General features: G+C 45.5%; 1 protein-coding gene across 1 annotated transcript; it reads right to left on the reverse strand.

Annotated features, from left to right (window-relative positions):
- Positions 1 to 86: 86 nt before the first annotated feature.
- On the reverse strand, positions 87 to 24,208 carry SHE (Src homology 2 domain containing E). The gene is made up of 6 exons (XM_012476320.3): positions 23,606 to 24,208; positions 21,328 to 21,454; positions 11,028 to 11,333; positions 7,238 to 7,394; positions 6,650 to 6,769; positions 87 to 5,049 (listed from the first exon to the last, which is right to left on the reverse strand). The coding sequence occupies exons 1-6, from the start codon at positions 24,206 to 24,208 to the stop codon at positions 4,863 to 4,865; spliced, it is 1,500 nt and encodes a 499-aa protein (XP_012331743.1). The 3' UTR covers positions 87 to 4,862.
- Between the last annotated feature and the right edge of the window lie 630 nt (positions 24,209 to 24,838).

A 24,838-nucleotide genomic window follows, 5' to 3' on the forward strand; every position in this document is an offset into this window, starting at 1 on the left:
GCTGCTGTAGCTTTTGCCATGGGCAGTATTTTTCTGAAGGAAGATGATTCTGAGAACTGAATTACACAAAACCACTGTAGTTTTCTTGGTATAATGTTTATTTAAAGTTACATTTCAGAGTAAACCATCTTCAGGAGGGCATGAAGCCTATATTGGCTACTGCAATACAACCAGAAATTTTAGAAAATACTTCTGATATAAATTACTAAGGCACTACAGATAGGCACCTATATTACATACAATCTTTAAATATTTTTGAAAGTTGAAACTATGTATTAGTTGATATCTAAAATATTAAAGCCCCGACAAAGTAACTGAACGGTTAAGAACTTGACAAAATGAGATACCTGTCTCAATGATCTGTTGCCAGCATATTCATTGAAATACATTTTGAGATTCTAAATTACACGATCCAGCCTTAGTCCAGGGCCTTGTGATGATAGCTGTATTAGGCTTCAAAGCACCCTTTCCGCAAAAAAGGGCATTTTTCAAGATGGCAACTGCTGTGTCATCATTTTCTCCTTTCGGAAATCCTTCAGAAAACCCTACTCTTAAATGCACGGCTGGTTTTCCCAATTGCAGTTTTCTCTTTTTCCATTAGATGGCAGTAACGCACCATCTTTCTTCACACAGGGTCAGCTGTGAAGGAGGGCAAGTTTGAAGAGAAGGCCCACTGCACAGCAGGCCAAGTTTCTCTAAGAAGTCCAAGTTAGTGGGGTACAAAAATTGAAAATGAGAATATGGAAGAATTATTCTAACCAGGTCATAAGGCCAAACTAGTGCTGGTTATGGAAGATAGGAGACAACTAATGAACGAGAGATCTGAGAAGGGTTTCAGTGAAATCCTGCTGAGTGTCAAGGGCATGCAGGGAAGGGAAATGAAATCGACTTCCCTGTGCTCCCTGGGTCCCGGAAGGAGGGAGAAACAAGGAGCTAACCTTTGATTAAAAAGGGCATCTGACAGAACAGAAAGGCTACCCCCACTTAACAAGAAACTGAAGAATGCCTCAGTTCTTCTGAATTAAATATCAAGATGCATCCAATAGCAGCCAATAACAGACTAGTAACACAGTTACATAATCCAATTAACAAATTAGGACAATTTCCCACCTGCCTCAAAAATGCCTGGCTGCCCCTATCAACGACCTGCCCACCTCCCCATCCTGTGGCAGAGGCCAGTTCACAAATACCAATTCTGCAAAGTATGGAGACTTTTAACAGCAAAGAACGAAGGCTTTCTAAAATGATTAAGAAAGTGCTTTAAATAACTTAAAACGACACTTCTGCCCCCAACAGAGAGTAGGTAGATCAATATTTACCTTTCTGTATACATATTAACATTTCTCCCTTATTTTATTCCTAGCTTAAATACACACAATACCAGTGGTTGCAGGCGATCGTGATAGACACAGGTATGGCATCAAAGTAAACTGCAAGGTCCTTTACTCTCTATTCTCATAGGCCTGAAACTAACCAACTGACCTTAGCCAGTCATCGGAAGTAAGAGTATTTTTAAAAGGACGTGTGGTAAAGAACACTGACACAGCTCTGTGGATGCTAAACTCAAGGCAAATTTACTAGAAGACATTCTTCTCACCAGAGAATATCCTGGGAGACAGAATTAACTCAAAGGAATGAGAACTACAGGAAAATACTTGTCTCAAGACAAAATGACAAAAAGCCAAAGCATTCAGAGCTCAGAGAACATGTCACAGAGCTTCAGATCAGCTGGCCAGGGAGGCTTAACAAGGAAGCCATTAGGGACACCCTGCTGGGCCTAATTGTTTTTAGAACATATGGGACTTTGTGCCACCACACAGCTGTGAACTCCCTGGCTTTTGTCAGCTTGTGTCACAACCTCAAGAAGAAAACAGTAGCTCACCACCCCCCACTTCCCACGAATTTACTGTATTTCTTCTTATAACCTCCTGTACAACTGTACAGCAACTGAACACATATAAACTCTGCCTCTCTTTTACTTTTAATTCTATAGAGAATATAGTATGATTGTCACAGAAAAACAGTATAGAAGAAGCAAAATACTGGGCATATGATAGAAGCTCAATAAATAATGTATCTGGCCTGCTTTCAAAATGTTATTTCATTATACATTCATCACAGTTGCTGGGTATGGGCCAAAAATCATTTAGTGCACAAAGAAAAACTGTATACAGCTTTTAGCATTATTAAAATTAGAATAACTGTTGTAGTCCCTTTGTAGAATAAGGTTAAGTAAAAAATAAGGTTTCATTTCTAGAATGTTAAACTAAAAGTAAGTTTAACACAATAATTTGTATAAAGAAGATAATAAATACTTGTTAAATGGATGCTGAAAAAAACTTTTAAAATCTTACACTAAAGATATAGTTCATGAACCAATACACATTAAAAACATTCTATCGCTATCTGAAAAAACATTCCTTTTGGTTTTTTGTTTGTTTGCTTTTTGAGACAGGGGCTCAGCTGCAGCCTTGATGTTCTGGGCTCAGGTGATCCTCCAATTTCAGCCTCCTGAATAGCTGGGATTACAGGCATCCACCACCAGGCCAGGCTAATTTTTTTTTTTTTTTTTTTTTTTTTTGAGATGGAGTTTCGCTCGTCGCCCAGGCTGGAGTGCAGTGGCATGATCTTGGCTCACAGTAATCTCTACCTCCTGGGTTCCAGCGATTCTTGTACCTCAGCCTCTCAAAGCTGGGACTACAGGTGTCCGCCACCACACCCAGCTAATTTTTGTATTTTTAGTAGAGACAGGTTTTCGCCATGCTGGCCAGGCTGGTTTCAAACTCTTGACCTCAAATGATCTGCCTGCTTGGGCCTCCCAAAGTGCTGGGATTACAGGTGTGAGCCACTGCACCTGGCCTAATTTTTGTACTTTTTTGTAGAGTTGGGGTTTCACCATGTTGGCCAGGCTGGTGTCAGATCTCCTGACCTCAGGTGATCTGCCCCTCAGTCTCCCAAACTGCTGGGATTACGGGTGTGAGCCACCGCACCCGGCCTACATTCTTTATTAATAAAATTATTGTGTTCCAGTGACAAAAAGTTCTTCTTAAATTTTTAAAATCAAAGATCACACAACCTTTTGACTGAGATCTTATCTGAATAAAGAAGCAAAGATTTACTAACCTCTAAATCTTATAGTCAAATGTAACTAATAACTAGTAAGGTATACTTTCCTAAAAAATTAACCAAATAACATCTTTTTTGTGTATTTATAAGCTACAGAGGTTAACTCTTCATTGATGACCGTCAGTACATTTATATCTGGAGCAGTTTTGAGACCCAAATGACCAACCCCAGAATACAGACACATCTGCTGAGTTTTTAATTCTGGTGCCACTCACCATAGTACTCTTCTCACAGGATGCCATTCCCGTGGTTTTTCTCACAGTCAGTAAACTGGTGATAGAAGCTCATGATAAATCATGAAGACCCTAATACTGTGAATATTAAGTAATGGTGTGTAGAGAAAACCCAGGTTTTTTCAAACACTTCTGTATAGTACAAGGCAGTCTGCTCAGGACAGAATGAGAGAATCTTTGTGGGCTTCAGAGACCCAGTTCATACAATCAGATCTCAGGGTTGTATTTTTTAAAAATTTACTACAAACACAAAGCAAATCTAATTTTAAAAACAAAAATTAAAAATTATTCCATACCAACAGAAAAATGCCCAATCATGATGAAACAAAAGACATCAGAAGTTCTATATAATTATTCAGTAATAGCTGTTGAGTTGTTTTAAAATTTAAATCAGAATTTTAGAAATCAGAAATCTTTGTGGTACCTTTTGTTCTATAATTCAGAATTCTAATAATGATGCCAATGACTAACGGTATTAGTGATTCTTAAACCTGGGGTATCTTCCTTCCTATTTATGCTTATCTCACTGATTTGCTAAAACAAAAATCAGAAAATCCACAGAGATTGAGAGAACACACACTTTCTTGGAAAGGCTGACCAACAAAATAATCCTTAGGCCACACTCTGAAGCTGTGAATTTCCATGAACTCCAGAGCTGACTTGGGACATGTGACGGAGAAAGACAATCTTCTCGCCCATCATTCACATTTTCTACTGTTCGTCCATTTCCCTGATAACGAGTCCGACATAACATACTCTTCCAGTCCGCACCATCAACTGGAAAAGGCATATGGATTTGTTGTTGGTTTGTTTAGAGACCATGTATTCCAAGTAACAAGCAGGCGCATTTCTGGAGAACCCTGGTGCTCCTGGACTCTTGGTTTACCTTTCCTGAGGGTCACACCGTAAAAAGAACACCCTACTCCAGAGGGGAAGGGAACAGCTAAGTCATGCCTTCTTATTGTAGAACTACTTAGCGAGGAAACAAGCGACAGGTCAGAAACCAAGTGTCACAGAATCAGTTGAAGACCAAAGACTCAGCAGAGTGTGGTGGCTCAAGCCAATAATCCTAGCACTTTGGGAGGCTGAGGTGGGTGGATCATTTGAGGTCAGGAGTTTGAGACCAGCCTGACCAACGTGGTGAAACCCCGTCTCTACTAAAAATACAAAAAAAAAAAAAAAAAAATTAGCTGGGCGTGGTGGCCTGCGCCTACAGTCCCAGCTACTTGGGAGGCTGAGGCAGGAGAATTGTTTGTACCCGAGAGGTGGAGGTTGCAGTGAGCTGAGATCACACCACTGCACTCCAGCCTGGGTGACAGAATGAGACTCCGTCTCAAAAAACAGAACAAAACAAACGCAAAAAAAGACCAAAGACTCTGACTTTTCAAGGAAGACTCCCATTTTCTAGCAGTTGTTCATCCAGCCTTGTCCTCTGAGATGCTGGCTGTGCGCCGATGATGCCCTCGCAGGTGCCAGAGGCCCAGGGCTTGCAGTGGCTGAACCTTAGTGAAGCTTGCTGTGCACGGGGTAGAGTAGAGTCATGTGTTCTGCCCCTTTGAAAGGCAGCTTTTCATTGGAATAATAGTGTACCACTTCAGGGATGCTGTCAAACACAGCGCTTGTCTGATTCAGTGTGTATTTGTTGTCTTTGGTCTGAGCCACTATGATGTGGACACATCCTTGACTAGTCCTGGAACGAAAATCAAGGAGACATGAATGAGGCAGAGGATCTCTCCCCACCGAAAACAACTGCAGCCAGATTCACACTAGGTTGATAGGTTCTCATCCAGTCCCAGAATGGTTCTACACACACACAAATGCATCCGACACTCTAGTGGAGCTCTCAGAAATTTCAGTTTAAATGCATGTAATCCTTGAGTGGTTTATCCTTATTACATATGAGTTATCAGGTACTGGACCAAAGAAAACAATTAAAAAGAATGCCAAGTCCCTTGTAGCCCTCAAATTGAAAAACCAGTGCTTACACCCAAGCATGAGGCTACTAAGGTGAGCTAGAAACTCAATCTTGGCTGGGCTCTATGGCTCAAACCTGTAATCCCAGCACTGTGGCAGGCCAAAGCAGGTGGATCACTTGAGGTCAGGAGTTCCAGACCAGCCTGGCCAACATGGCAAAACCTCATCTCTACTAAAAATACAAAAATTAGCCAGGCGTGGTGGCAGGTGCCTGTAACCCCAGCTACTAGGGAGGCTGAGGCAGGAGAATCGCTTGAACCCAAGAGGTGGAGGTTGTAGTGAGCCGAGATTGCGCCACTGCACTCTAGCTTGGGCAACAGAGTGAGACTCTGGCTCAAAAAAATAAAGAAAGAAAAAAGAAAAGAAACTCATCTTTCTCACCACAGTTAAAAGAACATATGTAACGGTACTTCTTCCTTTTTTCCCAAAAAGAACACACAAATAATAATAATAATAATAATAATAATAATAAAACCATTTCCTCCCCTCACATCTGGAAAGACCATTCCTGGTTGTATAGTATGAAAGCTGGCACCAAAGGCTCAAAGATTTAATCCACAAGCACCGATTTCAGGAACACGGTCGAGCTATTCCTGGTATTGTATATCTGGTGGCCTATCCCATTTTCTGAGCCATATTGCTCAAATCCCCAGCCCCCCTCTGTTCTCCTCCAGCCTGATTGTTTCAGCTGCAGGGGCTCAGCTTCCTCAGGAAGGAAATGCTGTTAGGGCTCTTGACAATGATCCTCCAATATAAGGCCACTGAACTCACAGAACAGTGAGAATTTCCATGATACACACTCCACCAGGCCTACTAGGCAAAAGTGAATTTTCTGTGTACGGTCAGACTGGGGGAGTAACAGGCAAGTCAGCATTTCCTTCTTCACCAGAAAAAACTGGTATTGAAATTGCAGTTGGCATTTTGACAATCAGGGGGATCTTGATTTGTTAAAGTCCCCAATACTAGGGAGTAAAAGAAGAATGACTGCACCACCTTGTTAGAAATAATTCATCAGGAATTATTTCTCTACTGAGGGGGCCTACTCCAGATTAGCTAATGTAAGGTAGAAATTGACTACTGTACAAAGATAATGCAATGAGACCTTGGTTATCATAATAGATAATGGAGGCATTTACCCAATACCAATTTTGCATTCTCATTCCAAGGGTCTCATGTTCCGCTGTACAAACAAATGCCTCTTATTTTCTGCAATGGACACCCCTGTGTATCACCTTCACAGTATGTCTTTTGACTGGAAGACTGTCACACAGCGTTCCCTCCCCTTGGAGATGAGGAAAGCCATGGGGCTTACTTACTTTAGGGCAATGGAGTACCTGCTGTTCCCTGACTCGCTATTTCGAACCAGGTAACCAGCTTCTTTGCAGGGCTGTAGTCGACTCTCAGCCTCGGCACGGCTAATGGCACCATGATACCAGCTGAAAAATGGGGGCGGGAGAGGGGAAGGCAGCATGAGTGTCAAAATACAAATCCAGACTGGGCATCATTCCATAAAGCGTTGTGTGAAATGAACTTCTAGCAGGGACGCAACAGACTGAACTAGATCCTGCTTCACATTCACAAGCGACAACGTGCAGATGTGGGTATCTAGGATCACAGAACCCATCAATCATACAAGAGTGAGGTAATGGCGCTAGTGTCATTTGAACAGCTTTCACTCTCTACAGAAGAATAACATCCACAATGAGCTTGTTGAGATGCAGTGCACTTTCCATTCTGCACAATGCACCGGGCTTTGAAGACAGTTTTTCATTAAAAGCCCCATTCAAGTAAGTATTTATTAACAAAAAATCATCATGTTAAATGGGCCAGTGTGTCCCCCCATACTAAGCTGTCATTAAGCTCCCAGCCACCGTCTGCTACGAGGGCCTGTGGAGGAGACTCACGGCTGTTTCTCCAGGGGCAGGCCCGGGTCCACTCTCTCCCCATCGCTGTGCTCTGAGAGGGCTGGCTTCAGGATCTTTTGGGTCCAGCTCTTCTGCCGGTGGTGCTGCCTCACTGTCTCCTCCCTGACGGAAGGTCGCTCAGCTCCTTCAAACTGGACTGGAAGGAAGACTCCATTTAACATCACAGGCCACTGAGGTGATTCATGTAAACTTCAAAGGAAAAAAACCTCCTTGCCTGTCTTGGCTCAGGAAAGAAGCATTTTCCCCCTTTAACATCAACTATAATATACTGCAAAGTAGCCTGGTGAGCTGAGCTCCTGCTGTCTTTGATATGTGATCACACTGCTAGCATCCCTCATACAGACACTTTTTCTGTAAAGTATTCATCAGTATAAAACGGTTTTAGATTATAAGAGAAAACCACTTTAACATAGTTCAACATGGACTTTTTAACAACTTGTAGTTTTACTATTTTTAGGATAAGTGATTAAACATATTTACAGGTAGTGAACTCTTGCAAGGATGTGTATCATCCTGTAAAACCAAACCAACAGTTTTTAATATGAAATAATAAAACAAAAAGAAAAATCAACTCAGAAACAGAAAGAGACTCCCAAATGATACGTCTGAGATGCCATGAACCCTGAGCTGGACAGGAGATGAAACGGTAGCACCTAGCACAGCACCAAGAAATCAGCAGGTACCCCAGAAAGACATGTTGAAAAGAAGACAAAAGGCCAGGTGCGGTGGCTCATGCCTGTAATCCCAGCACTTTGGGAGGCTGAGGCGGGCGGATCACCTGAGGTCAGGAGTTTGAGACCAGCCTGGCCAACATGGTGAAACCCTGTCTCTACCAAAAATACAAAAATTAGCCAGGCGTGGTGGCATACGCCTGTAATCCCAGCTACTTGGGAGGCTGAGGCAGGAGAATCGCTAGGACCTAGAAGGCGGAGGTTGCAGTCAGTCGAGATCCCGCCATTGCACTACAGCCTGGGCAACAGAGCAAGACTCTGTCTCAAAAAAAAAAAAAAATGATTAAAATGTTAAACGAAACTGACTAGGCTAGGCATGGTGGCTCTTGCCTGTAATCCCAGCACTTTGGGAGACAGAAGTGGGAGGATCACCTGAGCTCAGGAGTTCGAGACCTGCCTGGGCAGCATAGTGAGACCCCATCACTAAAAAATTAAAGGATAATCCAGGAGTGGTGGTGCACGCGTGTAGTCACAGCTCCTCAAGAGACTGAGGTGAGAGGACTGCTTGAGCTCAGGAGACTGAGGATGCAGTGAGCCATGATCAGACCACCGCACTCCAGCCTGGGTGGTAGAGTGAGACCCTGTCTCGAAAAAACAAAGAAAAAAACTGACTCAAATGGTTACTATCAAATACATTAACTTCTCCATTCACCCTTTACATTGGTTATACTATATTATTATTTTTGAGCCAGAGTCTTGCTGTTACCCAGGCTGGAGTGCAGTGGCGCGATCTTGGCTCACGGCAACCCCTGCCTCTCGGGTTCAAGCAATTCTTCTGCCTCAGCCTCCTGAGTAGCTGGGACTACAGGCATGCAACACCACATTCTGCTAATTTTTGTATTTTTAGTAGAGACAGGGTTTTAAGATGTTGGCCAGGCTGGTTTTAAACTCCTGACCTCAAGTGATCTACCCACCTTGGCTTCCCAAAGTGCAGGGATTACAGGGGTGAGCCACTGTACCTGGCCTGGTTATACTTTTATTTATTTACTTATCATTATTATTATTTTGAGACGGAGTTTCGCTCTTGTTGCCCAAGCTAGAGTGCAATGGTGTGATCTCAGCTCACTGCAACCGCCACCCCCTGGGTTCAAGCAATTCTCCTGTCTGAGCCTGCCCAGTAGCTGGGATTACAGGTGCCTGTCACCACCATGCCTGACTAATTTTTGTATTTTTAGTAGAGATGGGTTTCACCATGTTGGCCAGGCTGGTCTTGAACTCCTGACCTCAGGTGATCCACCTGCCTTGGCCTGCCAAAGTGTTGGGTTTACAGGCATGAGCCACCATGCCCGGCCACTTACTTATGTTTATTTTTTGAGACAGAATCTTGCTCTGTTCACCCAGGCTGGAGTGCAGTGGTACGATCTTGGCTCACTGCAACTTCTGCCTCCTGGGTTCAAGTGATTCTCCCGTCTCAGCCTGCTCAGTAGCTGGGATTAGATGCCCACAGCCACGCCTGGCTAATCTTTTGTGTTTTTAGTAGAGACTGGGTTTCACCATGTTGGCCAGGCTGGTCTCGAACTCTTGACTTCAGGTGGTCCACCCATCTTGGCCTCCAAAGTGCAGGGATTATAGCTGTGAGCCACAGCACCCAGCCTGGTTATACTTTTAAATGCAAACCTGGCTTTACTATTACAGGGAAGAGATATCTTAAAATGTTAAATTAAAGGCAAAAAAAATTATGTGGCCGGCCAAGTAGAAAAAATATGTCTTCAGAGAAGCAGGAGGGAGAATTACGTGTAACATCTATCGAAAACCCATTTATCAACTTTTTAAAAGTTATTTTAAAAATTCACACCTGAAGAACAGATTCCTTTGGAGGATTTTTGAAAACCAAACCAAACAAAACAATCCAGCTTTCTCCAGCTTTCCAACCATCTCCACCTGTAATCCATTTTATCCCATTTTATCCAGCATTGCCATTTTATAACTAGGGATTTTAACAGGTTTGATGCACTAAGTCAGAGCTAGAAAAAGCTGCTCCCAATTTGATAGCTTCCGTGGTGAGAAAATAAAGGTACAGTGATCAGGAGCATTCTTTTTTCTTTTTCTGGAGACAGTCTCGCTCTGTTGCCCCAGCTGGAGTGCGGTGTGCCATCTGGGCTCAATGCAACCTCCGCCTCCCATGTTCAAACAATTCTCCCACCTCAGCCTCCCAAGTAGCTGGAAATACATACGCACACCACCACATTCCGCTAATTTCTGTGGTTTTTTTTTTTGTTTTTGTTTTGATTCGGAGTTTACCTCTTGTCGCCCAGGCTGGAGTGCAGTGGCGCAATCGGCTCAGTGCAAACTCTGCCTCTCGGGTTCAAGCGATTGTCCTGCCTCAGCCTCCTGAGTACCCGGGATTACAGGTGCGCCACCATGCCCAGCCAATTTCTGTATTTTTTTTTTTTTTTCCCCAGTAGAGACAGGGTTTCACCATCTTGGCCACGATGGTCTCGATCTCTTGATCTTGTGATCCGCCCACCTCAGCCTCCCAAAGTGCTGGGATAACAGGAGTGAGCCGCCGCACCCGGCCCTGATTTTTGTATTTTTAGTAGTGATGCGGTTTCGCCAAGTTGGCCGGGCTGGTCTCCAACTCCTGGGCTCAAATCATCCACCTATCTTGGTCTGAAGTAACCTGGATTACAGGCGCGAGCCACAGTGCCCAGCCAGGTGTATTCTTTCAATAGTCATTTCAGGCATTTCCAAAACAGTTGCACACTGAGAAGATAATGGAATATAAAAGTACCCACAAAGGAAAAAACGAGTACGGGACCAGTAGCTGCAAGCCACACCAGGGCGGGCCTGGGCTGGCGCTCTCACCTGAAAAGAGCCGGCTCTAGCGGGCAGCCTAAAGCCACACCGGGGCGGGCCTCAGCTGGAAACCAGAAGCCACACTGGGGCGGGCCTGGCTGGCGCCCTCACCTGACAGAGCCCGTACTGGCCGGAAGCCAAAAGCCACACTGGGGCGGGCCTGGCTGGCGCCCTCACCTGACAGAGCCCGTACTGGCCGGAAGCCGGAAGCCACACCGGGGCGGACTGGCTGGCGCCCTCACCTGACAGAGCCCGCACGATCTGTTCCTTCTTCCACTCCCAGGGCTGCTCGTACTCGGCCGCGGGCCGCTCGTCATTCTCGGGCAGCCGGCTGTCTGGGGGACGCACCTTCCCCTCTGCCCTGGGGCCCCCTTCTGCAGGCTCGTAGGGAGTGTCGTACAGCTGTGGCGGCTTCCCCAGCAGGTCCTTGGAACTCCGTCTTTTGGCCAAGGTCTCCGACTTCAGGCCGCCCTCCGCGGGTTCACAGGGACTGTCAAGCAGCTGGAGAGCCTTCACCAAGGGATCCTTGGAACCCCGTCGTCTAATTTCTGAAAAATACACGCCATACACAATGCCTTGAAAGAAAGGTGCTATAAAAACCTGGTCATTAACCCAGTTACCTCAGCACCTCTGGCTGGCTGGCTGGCTGAAGGTGGCAGATAACTCCAAGATTGTTCCCTGATGGGCTGATTGCTTCTGAGCTGTGCTACAAAAGCTGAACGAAGGTGCCTAAAACTTCTTCCCTCCAGCTGCCTGAATCAGATAATGGGATCCACATTTAATGTGGAAGATTACATCTGAAGACAAGCACACCTCCAGGATGCCACTTGCAGTTTCTTAAGTAGTGGCCTCAGGGTAACCTGCTTCACTTCCGGGTTCTGGTGTCTGCTCGAGTATAGCTCACCTTCAGCGTTTTTCCATTTTGTCAGGAAGCCTAGATAAACTAATTGTAATAAAATCGACTGCAAGTCAAAAATGCATTTAATACATCTAACCTACTGAGTATCACAGTTTAGCCTACCTTAAATGAACACATTAGCCCACAGCTGGACACAATCATCTGACACAACGCCCATTTTGTAATACAGTTTTGACTATCTCTTGTAATCTACTGAATACTGCAAGTAAAAACCAGAATGGCTGTATGGGACTCAAAGCACAATTTCTACTGAAAGCATATCACTTTTGCACCACTGTAAAGGTTGTCAAACCATGATAAATCAGGGACTGTCTGGATATTCAAAGCATTGCTACGTATATACTGAGGGAAAGCATTTATGTGCATTAGTCAGAGTTCTTGACTCCTATGCAGTTTCAATATATTGAGGGAAGCCAGACACATTCATAAATAATATGTATCGGGCTAATAATTCCAGGATAAATGAAAGTAAAAGAGGCATTATAGGGAAAACCAGAAATAACAACAGCTAACATTTATTGATGGCTTACCATGTGTGAAACACTATAACTTTCACAATCACTCTGATTATGGGATACCATTATTTCCCCATTATTACAGAAGAGAAAACTGAAGCACATAAGAGTTTAAGGAAATTGTATAAACCAGTAAGTGCCAAAGCCTGGATTCAGCAGCAGGAAGTTGGGCTCTAGAAGCCATACTCTTAGCCACTACACTTGGATTGACTCCAAGTGGAAGAGAAATGGAAGATGAGTTGACTTTGATAGAGAAGGTCATTTCCAGTGGAGGAAGCTGCATGAGTAAAGATATGGAGGTGGGAATGATAGAGGGCTTGTTCCCATAATGGGGAGCTGAGAGATGAGTCTAAAAGGCCAGAAGGCCACACACGAGAGAGGCAGTGGTTAGTGGGAGAAACGGCTGGAAGCACAGGCAAGCCAGGCGCCCATTTTAAAAGCAAGGACAAAAAGTTTAGATAGTCTGTATGTAATACAAAATGATTATAAGGTTTTTTTGTTTGTTTTTTCAGCAGAGAATAGCAATTATATTTGTGTTTCACTGGAAGATAACTCTAACCATGGTGTATAGGATGGAGTAAATCAGAAAGGTATGGTCTGAAATGCTGCATAAAAATAGATGGAAAAAAACAGATGCAAAGCAACCAACCACAAGCTAGCTAACCAGCCAGTCAGCCACAGTGAGAAGGAACGAGCAGTACAGGGTGGTGAGCAGCCTGGGGTCAAGGGGCCTTGTTAGGTAGAGTTAGAGATGGCTGGAGTCTGGACAACCAGAGCTGGTGATATATACAATCTATATAGACCAACAGAAGCATCATGTTGTGGCTCTTCTGAATGCCCATCAGGAAGCCTTCAAACCATCCTCCACCTGATCATAGTCAAGAAGGAACTTTCTATATGCAGACATCTCATCACATAACACCTCATAAGCTCCCGACTGTCTACTTAAGAGGTGCTGACACTCAGAATGGCACAGGAGGCTTATATGAGCAGGTCACTGTCGCTCTCCCGAATTTCTCAACACTACCCTGTCCCGTCTCTCCATAATCCAACTCTTTGCTCTGACCAAGTGGAACTTCTGTAGTTCCCTGCATACTATGCTGTCTTGAGCCCACCAGTGTCCTGGTGATCTTGGCATCCTTTACATCTAACTCAGCATCTTCTCCTCTCTGGAGAAGCCTTTCCTGCCCACCACCTTCTCTGATGCCCCACAGAGTTGATCAGGTGCCATGGGTGGACCAACCCACTCTCACCCTGCTCTTTTCCCACTGCATCCATTTATATGTCAATACATCAGTATTTTCAATGTGGTGGAGTCTGCCAGGGCAGGGACCACCATATCTTACCATTGTAGGACACATCATTGTGCTAAATAATGATTGGATGGATGGATGGGAGGAGAGAGGGAGGGGAGGAAGCTCTAGAATGTCTCCAGGCAGGTGACCGTGTGAATCTGGAGGTATATGTTAAGGGGGTACAGATGGATCATTGTGAATACTGTGAAAATGAAAGCAATCACAAGAGAAAAGGAGGGCATATTGAAAAGGAAAGAGGATCAAAGGCAGAATCTGGGACTCCTTCAGGGTGGACGGAGGGAGAGGTGCCAGCAAAGAAGGTTGAGGGGTCAGGTGAGGAGGAAGAGGCTCAGAGGACTGCAGGGCCGCAGACACAAAGGGTGGAAAGACTAGCTGTAACTTCTAAACAGGCATGGGGATGCTCCATGGAGAAACATCACTGACTCATTGAGACCTCTATGACAAAAAGAGGGTGACGTTATTAAAATCAGGACACCAAGTTCAAAAGTGCAAAACTTAGGTACAGGCTGAGGTTACAGTTCTGCTGACTAGGGGCTGTCAGCAGCTGCCTCAAATTCTGTGCAGGGACAGCTCATTGAAATCACCCGGGGGCTTTAACACATACTGCTTTAACCACCAGAGGTTTGGACTAGATTGGTCTGGGGTGCAGTGTGGAAATTAAGAGTGTAAAAATCCCCCAGGTGATTCTAAAGAGCAGCTAAACCTCAGAACAACTTCACAGTCCCCATCTTGGTTCCTCTTGCCCTCCGGAGCCTCCCGAGGAGAAAGGTGCCTGTGTCTACAACTTCCATATCAGAATATAAGAGTAGGATGAACTGTCCTTGGCCTCCACCCCCAGGCCAGGCCAGGTGTCTGGGGTTGTCTGAGCTGTGTCTCCTGAGTCCCTGGACTCTCAATCCTACAGCTTTTCTTCTTCATTGCTTACTCCAGACACAGCTATGGAAAACAAGAAACAAAAATATACTCTGTTCTTCGTTCAATTAAGACAAAGCTGGAATTTTTTTTTTTTTTTTTTTTTTTGGAGACGGAGTTTCGCTCCTGTTACCCAGGCTGGAGTGCAATGGCGCGATCTCGGCTCACCGCAACCTCCGCCTCCTGGGTTCAGGCAATTCTCCTGCCTCAGCCTCCTGAGTAGCTGAGATTACAGGCACGCGCCACCGTGCCCAGCTAATTTTTTTGTATTTTTAGTAGAGACGGGGTTTCACCATGTTGACCAGGATAGTCTCGATCTCTTGACCTCGTGATCCACCCGCCTTGGCCTCCCAAAGTGCTGGGATTACAGGCATGAGCCACCGCGCCCGGCGTTTTTTTTTTTTTTTTTTTTTGAGACAGAGTCTGCCTCGGTCACCAGGCTGGAGTGCAGTGGCGCAATCTCAGCTCACTGCAACTTCTGTCTCCTGGGTTCAAGCGATTCTCTTGCCTCAGCCTCCCGAGTAGAGTATCTGGGACTACAGGCGTGCACCACCATGCCCGGCTATTTTTTATATTTTTAGTAGAGACAGGGTTTCACCATGTTGGCCAAGATGGTCTCGATCTCCTGACCTCGCGATCTGCCTGCCTTGAACTCCCAAAGTGCTGGGATTACAGGCCTGAGCCACCATGCCTGGCTTGCCTTTTTTTTTTTAGGCGGAGTCTTGCTTTGTCGCTGAGGCTGGAGTGCAGTGGCACAATCTCGGCTCACTACAACCTCTGTCTACTGGGTTCAAGCGAGTCTTCTGCCTCAGCCTCCCAAGTAGCTGGGACTATAGGCGCCCGCGACCATGCAAGGCTGGAATTTTTTAAAGAGAACTTTTCTAAAAGAACTAAGAAAAATGAAGCAGAAAACACAAAGGAGTTCAAAGGATGAATATAGAATATAATTTTTAGGTTTCTAATCATAGCTTACACTCAATTGAGACCATCTGGCACAGGCTGGGGAAACCCTTTCCCAAGGTCCTTGCTGCAATTCTGCCCCAGCTGAACAAAAAGGAAGAAGAGGTGATTCCAACCTTAAGATAGAAGGAGCTCTGCTCACAAGGATATTTTAATACATTTGGACTAAAATGATGTACAAGGTGGACGGGCAGTGTTCCTACTGGGCCCTCCAGCCCACCTCCCCTAAAATAAAATAAAATGATGTACAGTGATTAGAATCTTGAGTTCTTATTACACATGTTTGAGTTTTTACTTTTGCAACGAGGTCCTTCTGTTTAGACAGTCCCCTCACACTTAAGAATTCTGGGAAGGGCCAGGCGCGGTGGCTCACGCCTGTAATCCCAGCACTTTGGGAGGCCGAGGCAGGTGGATCACGAGGTCAAGAGTTCGAGACCATCCTGGTCAACATGGTGAAACCCCGTCTCTACTAAAAATACAAAAATTAGCTGGGCATGGTGGCGCACGCCTGTAATCCCAGCTACTCGGGAGGCTGAGGCAGGAGAATTGCCTGAACTCAGGAGGCAGAGGTTGCGGTGAGCCGAGATTGCACCATTACACTCCAGCCTGGGTAACAAAGAGCGAAACTCTGTCTCAAAAAAAAAAAAAAAAAAAAAAAAGAATTCTGGGAGATACACAAAACATGGAGTTGAGAATGCTTTCTTGCAGGGTCCTGGGATTAGGCAAAATCTGCAAACTGCTACCATTTTTTGAAACAACGTTTAATTAGGGGAAGAAAAGGCTTGAGCACAGGCCTCCCCTCCCCACCCTCACCTCTTGAAGGGGAGTAACCTTCCAGTCCATTCCAACACCTGGCTGCCCCCAACCCTGAGGCGCCATAGAAACAGAAACAATCGTGGGGCTGCAAGCCGACCCTTCCTGCAGGGAGAATAGCCCCTGACGTGCAGAGCAGGCTCCGAGAGGAAACAAGCCTGAGAAGGAGGAAATGGCAAGAGGAAGCTACACCCTGGCTGCCGATAGAGGCCATTTACCACACCAGACAACAGAATGCAGGGGACGGGCAGCAGATAATCACTCATTTGCAGCCGGGGCTGAAGCTCAGGGCTGACCTGCACCTACTAACCACGTGCAGCTGATTGGTGTGAAACACAGGGGCCAAAAATTTGCCCTTCTCAATCCCCAACTTGCTGCAGGTAATTATGCCATTCACATGAAAACACAGAAACAAAGTCTTAGCATAAGACTGAGAGTTTCTTTTACTAAATTAATTGTAGTTAGCACTAAGTATTCCCCTATGTGGTCCAGGATTCTCTTTGGAAATAGAATTGTCTCTGGAGAGTCTAAATCATGGCTGTACTGACTAGGTATACAGCTGCTAGGTGTATCACGCACAGAATCTCACTGATGCCTCACTAATGCACTGACAGATGTGTTACCCCAGTTTCACAGGTGAATAAATGGAAGCCACAGTCATGCAGTAGTTACAGTGGGGCCAATTATGATGAACTCCAGAGTTCATGCTTTATGCTCAAATGATTTCATGTAAAACGTTAATTCCGATTTCCAAATAACGTGCCTTTTCCCCTAATCCATTTTAATCCATTTCATATTTCTAAAACATTAAACCTACAGCCTCTTAAGACTTTACTTTTTTCTTGGAATCAGAAACGGGGCTGTTAGGCAATTTTTTACATCTTTGATCAGTGCTCAAGCTTTTAAAATTACTTTAATATCATCTTACTGAATAAATCTAAACATCTGAACAAAAGCAGGTACAATTCAGAAACCCTGAAATTTAGCAAGGAGAGTAAAGGCAGATTACATCAAAACCAGTCTTCATTTGCACTTTTTTCCATAACAGTTTTTTTCTGTTTAAATCATAGGCAAAGATGGACATAATAGTTTTTTGTTTTTGAAGAGATGGGACCTCACTATGTTGGCCAGGTTGGTCTTGAACTCCCGGTCTCAACTGATCCTCCCACCTTGGCCTCCCAGAGTTCTAGGATTACAGGCATGAGCCACTGTGCCTGGCCAGATGGACATAGTAGTTTTTTTAATGGAGACTTGAACAGTGAAGTCCTCTTTTAGATTTGACTATTTAAACAAACCAACAAAATCATTTGGAAGCAAAAATAAAATTTTAAAAATAATATTTGACTGGAGCTCAAAAGCTAAAACCGCAGCTTGCTGAATGACGTGGTATTTTCAGTTGTGTAATCTGGACAAATTATTTAATCTTTCTGAATCTAGGTTTCTTCAACTGTATAAAGAAGCCCCCTTTAGGCCAGGCGCGGTGGCTCACTTTGTAGCTGGCAAAACCAGCACTTTGGGAGGCCAAGGCAGGCGGATCACTTGAGGCCAGGAGTTGAAGCCCAGTCTGACCAACGTGGTGAAACCTTGTCTCTACTAAAAATACAAAAATTAGCCAGGCGTGGTGATGGGCGTCTGTAATCCCAGCTACTTGGGAGGCTGAGGCAGGAGAATTGCTTGAGCCAGGGAGGCAGAGGTTGCTGTGAGCCGAGATTGTGCTATTGCACTCCAGCCTGGGCGACACAGTGAGACTGTCTCAAAATAAATAAATAAATAAATAAAAATAAAAATAAAGAAACTCACTTAATGGAGTTTGTGTAAGAGTAGCGAGGTAATTTGCCAGGCTGGTACCTAGTAAGCTCTCAACTTACGGCTGTATGACACATCAACTGCGGAAAGAATCCTCATGCTAACTGATGGGAACTTCTAAAGACCTGTCCGTTGCTAACGTTTCAGTGTGGTGGCTCAAACTCTTAATGCTAGATTATGTAGAATATTTCTGTCAATATTAGTTAAAGTGTTCCTGTGAATTTAGCAGAAAAGGAACAGAAGTTTATACTAATATCGCCTTGTATTCATAGTCATATCTTTTTATGAACAATCCTTTGGATAAATCTCAATGATAATTTACTCATAAATTAACAAATTCTTAACTTTTAAAAGTTAAGAGCAAAGTTGGTGGGGGGGGCGCCCAGGGAGCCTGGGTCCCATAGCAATTAGGCCACAGGAAAGCCATGGGCTTCTCTTGGCTTTCTCTGCCCCAGAGGTAGACACTGGCTCCTATTCTCTACCTCAGAGCACTTATCATGCTTTTTTCAATGACTGATTTCTTTGCTGGCGTTAGGTCTGTTTCCCCTTTAGGTTGTGAGGTCCAAGGGCTGATCTCGTGTGGGTCTTGTTTCCTGTATGTCCAGAGCCCAGGACAGGGCCTAGTATATAATAAATAAATCCCCAAGAAATATTTGTTGGGTATTCTAACACAACATATCGGCAGTTGTATATGCCCAAGGCGTTGTTAAAACCAGGCCTGTAATTCCCATTTTGCCAGTAGAATAAAGGCAATACAGAGAATGGCAACACAGATTTAACCACTCCACAGTTCAACTGTGTTCATTAGGATCCTTTCCATCTTCAGAAAAGCTGAAACAGATACAAATTTAAAAAATCTCTATCATTTCTCAAGAAAGATGGCAAATTTCTGAACTTGGACTTGACAATCAGGTACGAAAGGAGCAAACTGAATAAAAAATGGTTTAAAAAACAAAAGCCCAGTGGCAAATTTTTTATTTCTAGCTTCCAATAAACTCACTTCCTGTTATTTCTGTCCAGCTTGTAACCTGTGGGTAGAATAAGAAATAGAGTCTCTACATTGATTGAGAAGGTTCTTTGTGATATATATTCTAAAGGAAAAAACTTAAAAAACCACTAATGCAATTTTTTTAAAGAGCAAATAATACTTAGATTACTAGTTTAGGGAATTAATAATTTGTATTTTTAATAAATTTGAATTTATTCGTCAATTGAATATATTAATTTTGTATTCCTAAATGAATTTATTTTCGGAAATTGTTTAAAACAAAGCCTGGAACTTAATACATACTCAAATATTAAATGCGAGCAATTATTATACTTATTCTATGTTGGACAATTTTGACTTTTGAAGACAACATTCTTGGTTGGATGGAAAGATGCCTCACTGAGGGGTGAAGTTTATGGTGGTTTTTGCATACAGCATTTCAAGTGTGTCCTGAAGGTCATGTGGTGTCGGGGGCAGACTACTCAATGTGGAGTGGGAGATCCGGATGCTAATTCCTGCTCTGTCTCTTAAAAAGTCTCCTGAACTCAGGCAAGCCCAAATCCCTTTGATCTTGTTTTTTTCACCCTGTCACAAGGGGGACAGCAATAGAGTTCTCGGGATTACAAAAAAAAAAAAATTACGTTCATGTGCAGCTCTCCAATTAAACAGTTGTAATAAACTACCTATTTTAGTTAAAGAGAAAGATAAGAATAAAAACCAAAGGACAAAGAAAGGTGAATCACAGTTAAGCTTCAAGCTTTTTTTTTTTTAAAAAAAGAAAATCCTTTCCCTCAATTTTATGTAGAAGTAAATCCTTTTCCCTATTCCTTTCAAGCCTCTGATGTTTTTTAAAATTCTAACAGTTCATTTTCACTTCCTTTCATTCACAGATTTCATTAGGGGTCACAGTCCAGTGACCTTCAGGGTCACAGCCTGGCCAGGGTACACCCTCCCCACACCGGCCACCTTATCTCTGTAAGCAGAGAAGCAGGAAGTGGAGCCTGGCTTTCCTGTTGCAGCTCGTTTTCATTCTGAAGCCTGTCTTGGCCCTTCCAGTGTGCTGCTACTACCCTCTGCTCAACTCTTCTGAGACTATACTTGCAGAACCTGAGTCTGATAGCTCTTCAATCTGTTCTAAACAGAAGGGACAAACTCTTTAATGTGGGACCAGTTGCTCTTTTCCCAGGCATGTACTCAAGTAAGGCTTCCTTGAGTCAGCACTCAGCAACTACATTTTTTGTTATGGATGGAAGAATGTGTACGGAAAACTAGGTGAATACATAAAAAGTTCACAAATCTAAATAACTGTATTATTTTTATTTAAGTATCATTACATCAACTTCAGAGAATTAAGAATAAAAGGGAAAAGTCTGACACTAAGAATGACAGAGTGACTGCTTAGCTCACAAACTGGAATTGTCCTGACTTGAAAAGTTACAATATTAGTCCAGTTTGGTTTTAGGTGGTTTGCCTTGAATGGCTTGGTTTATGGCAGTGATTATTAATTATTCCTTAGTAATTAAATTTTTGGCTCCAATGTTGTACAACTTGTTGAGAAAATCTTCTACTACAAAGTAGAGGATTACATCAGGTTTGCATTTTTTTTTTTTTTGAGACAGGGTTTCACTTTGTTGCCCGGGCTGGAGGGCAGTGGCGCGATCTTGACTTGTTGCAACCTCCACCTCCCTGGTTCAATTGATTCTCGTGCCTCAGCTTCCCGAATAGCTGGTATTACAGACACAAACCACTACGCCCAGCTAATTTTTGTATTTTTAGTAGAGATGGGGTTTCGCTATGATGGCCAGGCTGGTCTCAAACTCCTGACCTCATGTGATATGCCCACCTCAGTCTCCCAAAGTGCTAGGATTACAGGCACTGCAGTGAGCCACTGCGCCTGGCTATGCCTGCATTTTTTAACAGCTTAAAATGCCTTAAGTATGTATTTGTTCCTTGGTAAGATATACGGCTCCCATTATGAATGTTAAAGCTTCTGAAAGTGGCCCCGAAATGTATATATTCATGTTACAACTGAACATCACATTCTGAGATCTGCACTCATATATGTCATCTTGCATAGAACCAGAAAAACTTTAGAATCCTGCAAATTCTAAAACTCCAAAGGATACTAAATCATAAAGGAAGTTACCTAGATAGTCTGACATTAGTTTGGGGTCTAATTTCTGTTTCTCCAAGTCAGCAGGATCTGGTTAAATTGCTTTGTCCCTCTTCCCCCATATACTCCAGTTGCTACATTACAACACTCTGACTGAGCGTGAGATTTCAGTCTCTATTACGCAGAGCCTGCTTACAAACCTGTTATCATTTGCTGTGCATCATACGGTTCCATGTAACCGTCGTTCTCTCCGACTCTCTCTGCATCCCTTTGACCCTTTGTCCGTTTGGCATCATAAGGGTCAGCATAGTCTTCTAAAATGATGACCTGTAAAAGAACAAGAGGGGACAGTTGCTAAGGACCACCATATACCAACATGGCAATGGTATCAAAATGGCTACTGACATCTCCTGCATCTCCAAAGAGGTCAGAATCTCTAACCGGTTCCAGATAGCTTTCGCACTTGATCATGGGTCCCAGTTAGACAAACATCTGATGTTTTTGGTAGTATAGTTGGTTTTCAACAATTCATGTAAACTCTTTCACTTATCCCCAAGGCTCTTTTTACCTCCCTTTCTCTCCCCAAGAAGTAAAACATTTTCTGGGTTAGAGGGTGGCAGGGGTGGATGTGGGGAGTAAAGGGTATCTGTGGCTTTACCACATACCCTATGAATTGAGTTTTTTAAAGTCCAATCAGCTGAGCAGTACAGTCATAATGAGTCAGTCAGTCATCCACCAGCACTGGCTGGGTACTGTGAGGGGGTCAAAATAAACCTAAGACATGCTTCCTGCCCTCAAGGAGTGGATCACAGCTCCAAAGAGACAGGCTTCATAGATGAGAAGTAGGTCAGTGCTAAACAGTATCGTAGGAGTCCTAGGTTCAATAATCACAGGCAAACTGATCGTCACAGGCTACAGATCAGATAGGGTTTTGATCACTATGTGGGATCCCCTGTTTTGTGTCAGAAAGCATCTGTCTTTCCAAAAATAGAAGGTGCCTGAGGAGGTGGTGTGTGTGTCACAGGTGACAACTCCAGACGTTAGGTACTCTTCTCAGGCAGGAAGCTCCACAACCTCCGATTACATTCTCCGAAGAGTTTAAAGGTAACGCTGGAGTTGGTAAGAAGAATTCAGATAAATGAGGAGAAGCGAAGGGGAGGAAACAGCCTGGAAAAAGCCTCAGAAACCTCATACATCCAGAAGTGACGACCATAAACATGACCAGACAACCAGGGCAAGGGGCTGTGACTGCCATTCACTTACTCGATCCGTTTTTCTTGACTACCCACCATGGGTACTGCAGTTGCAAGATACAGTGAGGAACCTAAGATGATACTCAGCCCTTGGCTTCAAGGTGCTTGTGGTCTAGTCACCCAGTCAGGTGGGCACCGAATATGAGCTGGGCCCCGTCCATCTTTACACTGCTCTCCACTCAGTGCCTAGCTCAGGGTGGGCATGCTGTATTTAGAGCACGAAAAAATGAATGGAGAAATGAACAGAAGTGCTCAATGCAGACATACATAGCATGTCTTACAGGCTCTTGACTTCATCCAGGGAGGCAGCATGTTTGAAGCCTGGGCAGGAGAAAATTAAAGCTCCCATGTTAGGAAGTGATTGCCCGGACCAGAGTCTGAAATCTCAGTCTGAGCTCTTCTCTCCCTTTCACAATAGAGAGAAGATAAAAACTAGCAAATCAAACAGACCAACTCAACTCAGTAAGAAAGGAGGGCGTCCTTTCCTACGTTCACACTCCTTTTCTTAGCTTTTCCACGTTGGACAGCACCCAGAAAACCTCCAGTGTCGGCAGGAAACACCTTCTCTTCTCATCTGTAATTTCCTTGAATGCATTTCCTTGTCATATTCTGTATCCCCACAGCCCTTAATGCCCCGTGCCCCTTTTCCCATACGGCTGCTGCAAAACAAATGCCTATGGAATGAATGAAAGGACAGTAGTCTTGGAGATTTGCTGAAGCTCCACGTAGCCTTTTACTAGGTAGAACTGCAGAGAATGGAGATTCCAAATCAGTGGAGACCGGGGTTGGCCAACCCATTTCCTGAAGCTTTGAAATGCATACTTATACAGTTTAGAGGTTACCATTTCTTATGCTCGAGAAGCATAAAAGTCATACATAAGTCTTGCTTTGCAATTCCCCTGAATATCAAAATTAAACTACATCTATAAAGGGGTCAAATTTAACCAAACAGGAATATCTCATTCAACGACACTTCTAAACTGCTAACAAAATTCAATGGCTAGTACATTTCTGCAAAGCTCCCCACCTCTGGAAGAATTTTTCAAGACTAAAAAAAGTCTAAGAATTGTAAATGGTCACTCAGGAGTCCCCAAACGGTGGAAGGAGAAAGGACCGTAGGAAACCTATCCTCACCCGCTCTTAGGTCTAAAGAAGCCGAGGGCTTAGCAGGTGCCCTGGGCTCCCCTCCCACTGAGAGGGGGTCCAACGGAGGCTGTATGCTTACCGTGTCTTGCTGCTTAATAATCTTGCCCTTGTCCAGCTCGGGTCCCAGGGAGGAAGGGGAAGAGGACGCGGAGGAAGAGGAGCTGGAGCTGGAGCTGGAGCTGCTGCTGCTGCTGGGGTAGTTGCTTTTCCCGTTCTTCTCCTGAGTGTCCACCTTGATGAGCCTGTTGATGTAGGTGCTGCAGCCCGAGCTCTTGGTCGCACCCCGGTGGGGCTCCTCCTCCGTGGCCCGGGAGTTTTTGCGGCTCTTGCCCGCGGCGGCCTGAATTAGACCCTGCAGGCTGTCGCGGGACAGCCGGCTGTCCTTGGGGCCGACGCCGGCCCTGCCGCTCCCCAGCTCGGCCGCCGAGTTCTTGCGGCCCTTGCCGGGGCCCGGCCCCGCGCCGCCCGCCTCCGAGTTCTTGCGCAGTTTGCCGCCGCCGCCGCCCCCGGGCTTGGCCCGCTCCGACACGGTCTTCAGGTTCAGGGGGAACTCCTTGAACCACTTGGCCGCCATGAAGGGGCCCCGGCCGGCTCGGACCAGGAGCGTCGCGGCGGTGGAGCAGGCGAGCAAGGAGGCCCAGCCCAGACACGGAGAGGCGCCAGGGGTCGGGGGCCACTGCATTCCCCGTGACTCGGGCGCTGGAGGCCGCGGCGAGGCCCCGCGACGGCTGCTCCGCGCGTCCCCGGCCGGCCGTCGCCCACGCCCGGTAGGGTGGGGTCCTCGCGGCCCGGGGCGCCGAGCGGGGGGGCGCTGGCCTCCGCTCCGGACACGGCCGGCGACAGGCACGACGCGCAGGGGCCCTGCCCGGGCTCGTCTTCAGCGCCTGCCCGGCCCGAGGACACCGTGGCTCTCGGAAGCGGCGGGCGCCGGGGTATTCCCCCACTCTTTCCTCCCGCGGTGGGAGAGGCCAGGCCAACGCTCCCAGGACCAGAGGGAACCAAGCGGAGGCGGCGGGAGTGTCCCCGGCGCCGCGACAGACGGTGGACGGACGGCGGGCGGCCCATCCCCTCCGCGCGCCCCTCCCCTCCGCGGCTGGCGCCTCCCAGCCCCGCCACCTCCCGCCCAGAGCCAGGGCTCGCGGGGTGGGCGCCACGGCCGGGGCGGGTCCGGGGGCGGCGGCCGCACGTGCGGACCGACCGCGCCCCGCTGGGCGGCGAGCTCCCGACTGCTGCCCACTGCCCGCGTCGGCACTGAGCGCGTCTCGGCTCGGCACCGCGGTCCCACGCGCTCAGGAGTGTACCACGTGCGCCG

Source organism: Aotus nancymaae, unplaced genomic scaffold (genome assembly GCF_030222135.1).
Source record: "Aotus nancymaae isolate 86718 unplaced genomic scaffold, 86718_ANA_hifiasm-v0.15.2.pri h1tg000108l, whole genome shotgun sequence".
Lineage (NCBI taxonomy): Eukaryota > Metazoa > Chordata > Mammalia > Primates > Aotidae > Aotus > Aotus nancymaae.

Coding starts and splice junctions, on each gene's coding strand:
- SHE (XM_012476320.3), bottom strand. CDS start 24,208: ATGCAGTGGCCCCCGACCCCTGGCGCCTCTCCGTGTCTGGGCTGGGCC. Junction 7,395..11,027: donor GATCGTGCGGGCTCTGTCAG/GTGAGGGCGCCA, acceptor TCTTCCTTCCAG/TCCAGTTTGAAGGAGCTGAG. Junction 6,770..7,237: donor CTGCCCCTGGAGAAACAGCC/GTGAGTCTCCTC, acceptor CCCATTTTTCAG/CTGGTATCATGGTGCCATTA.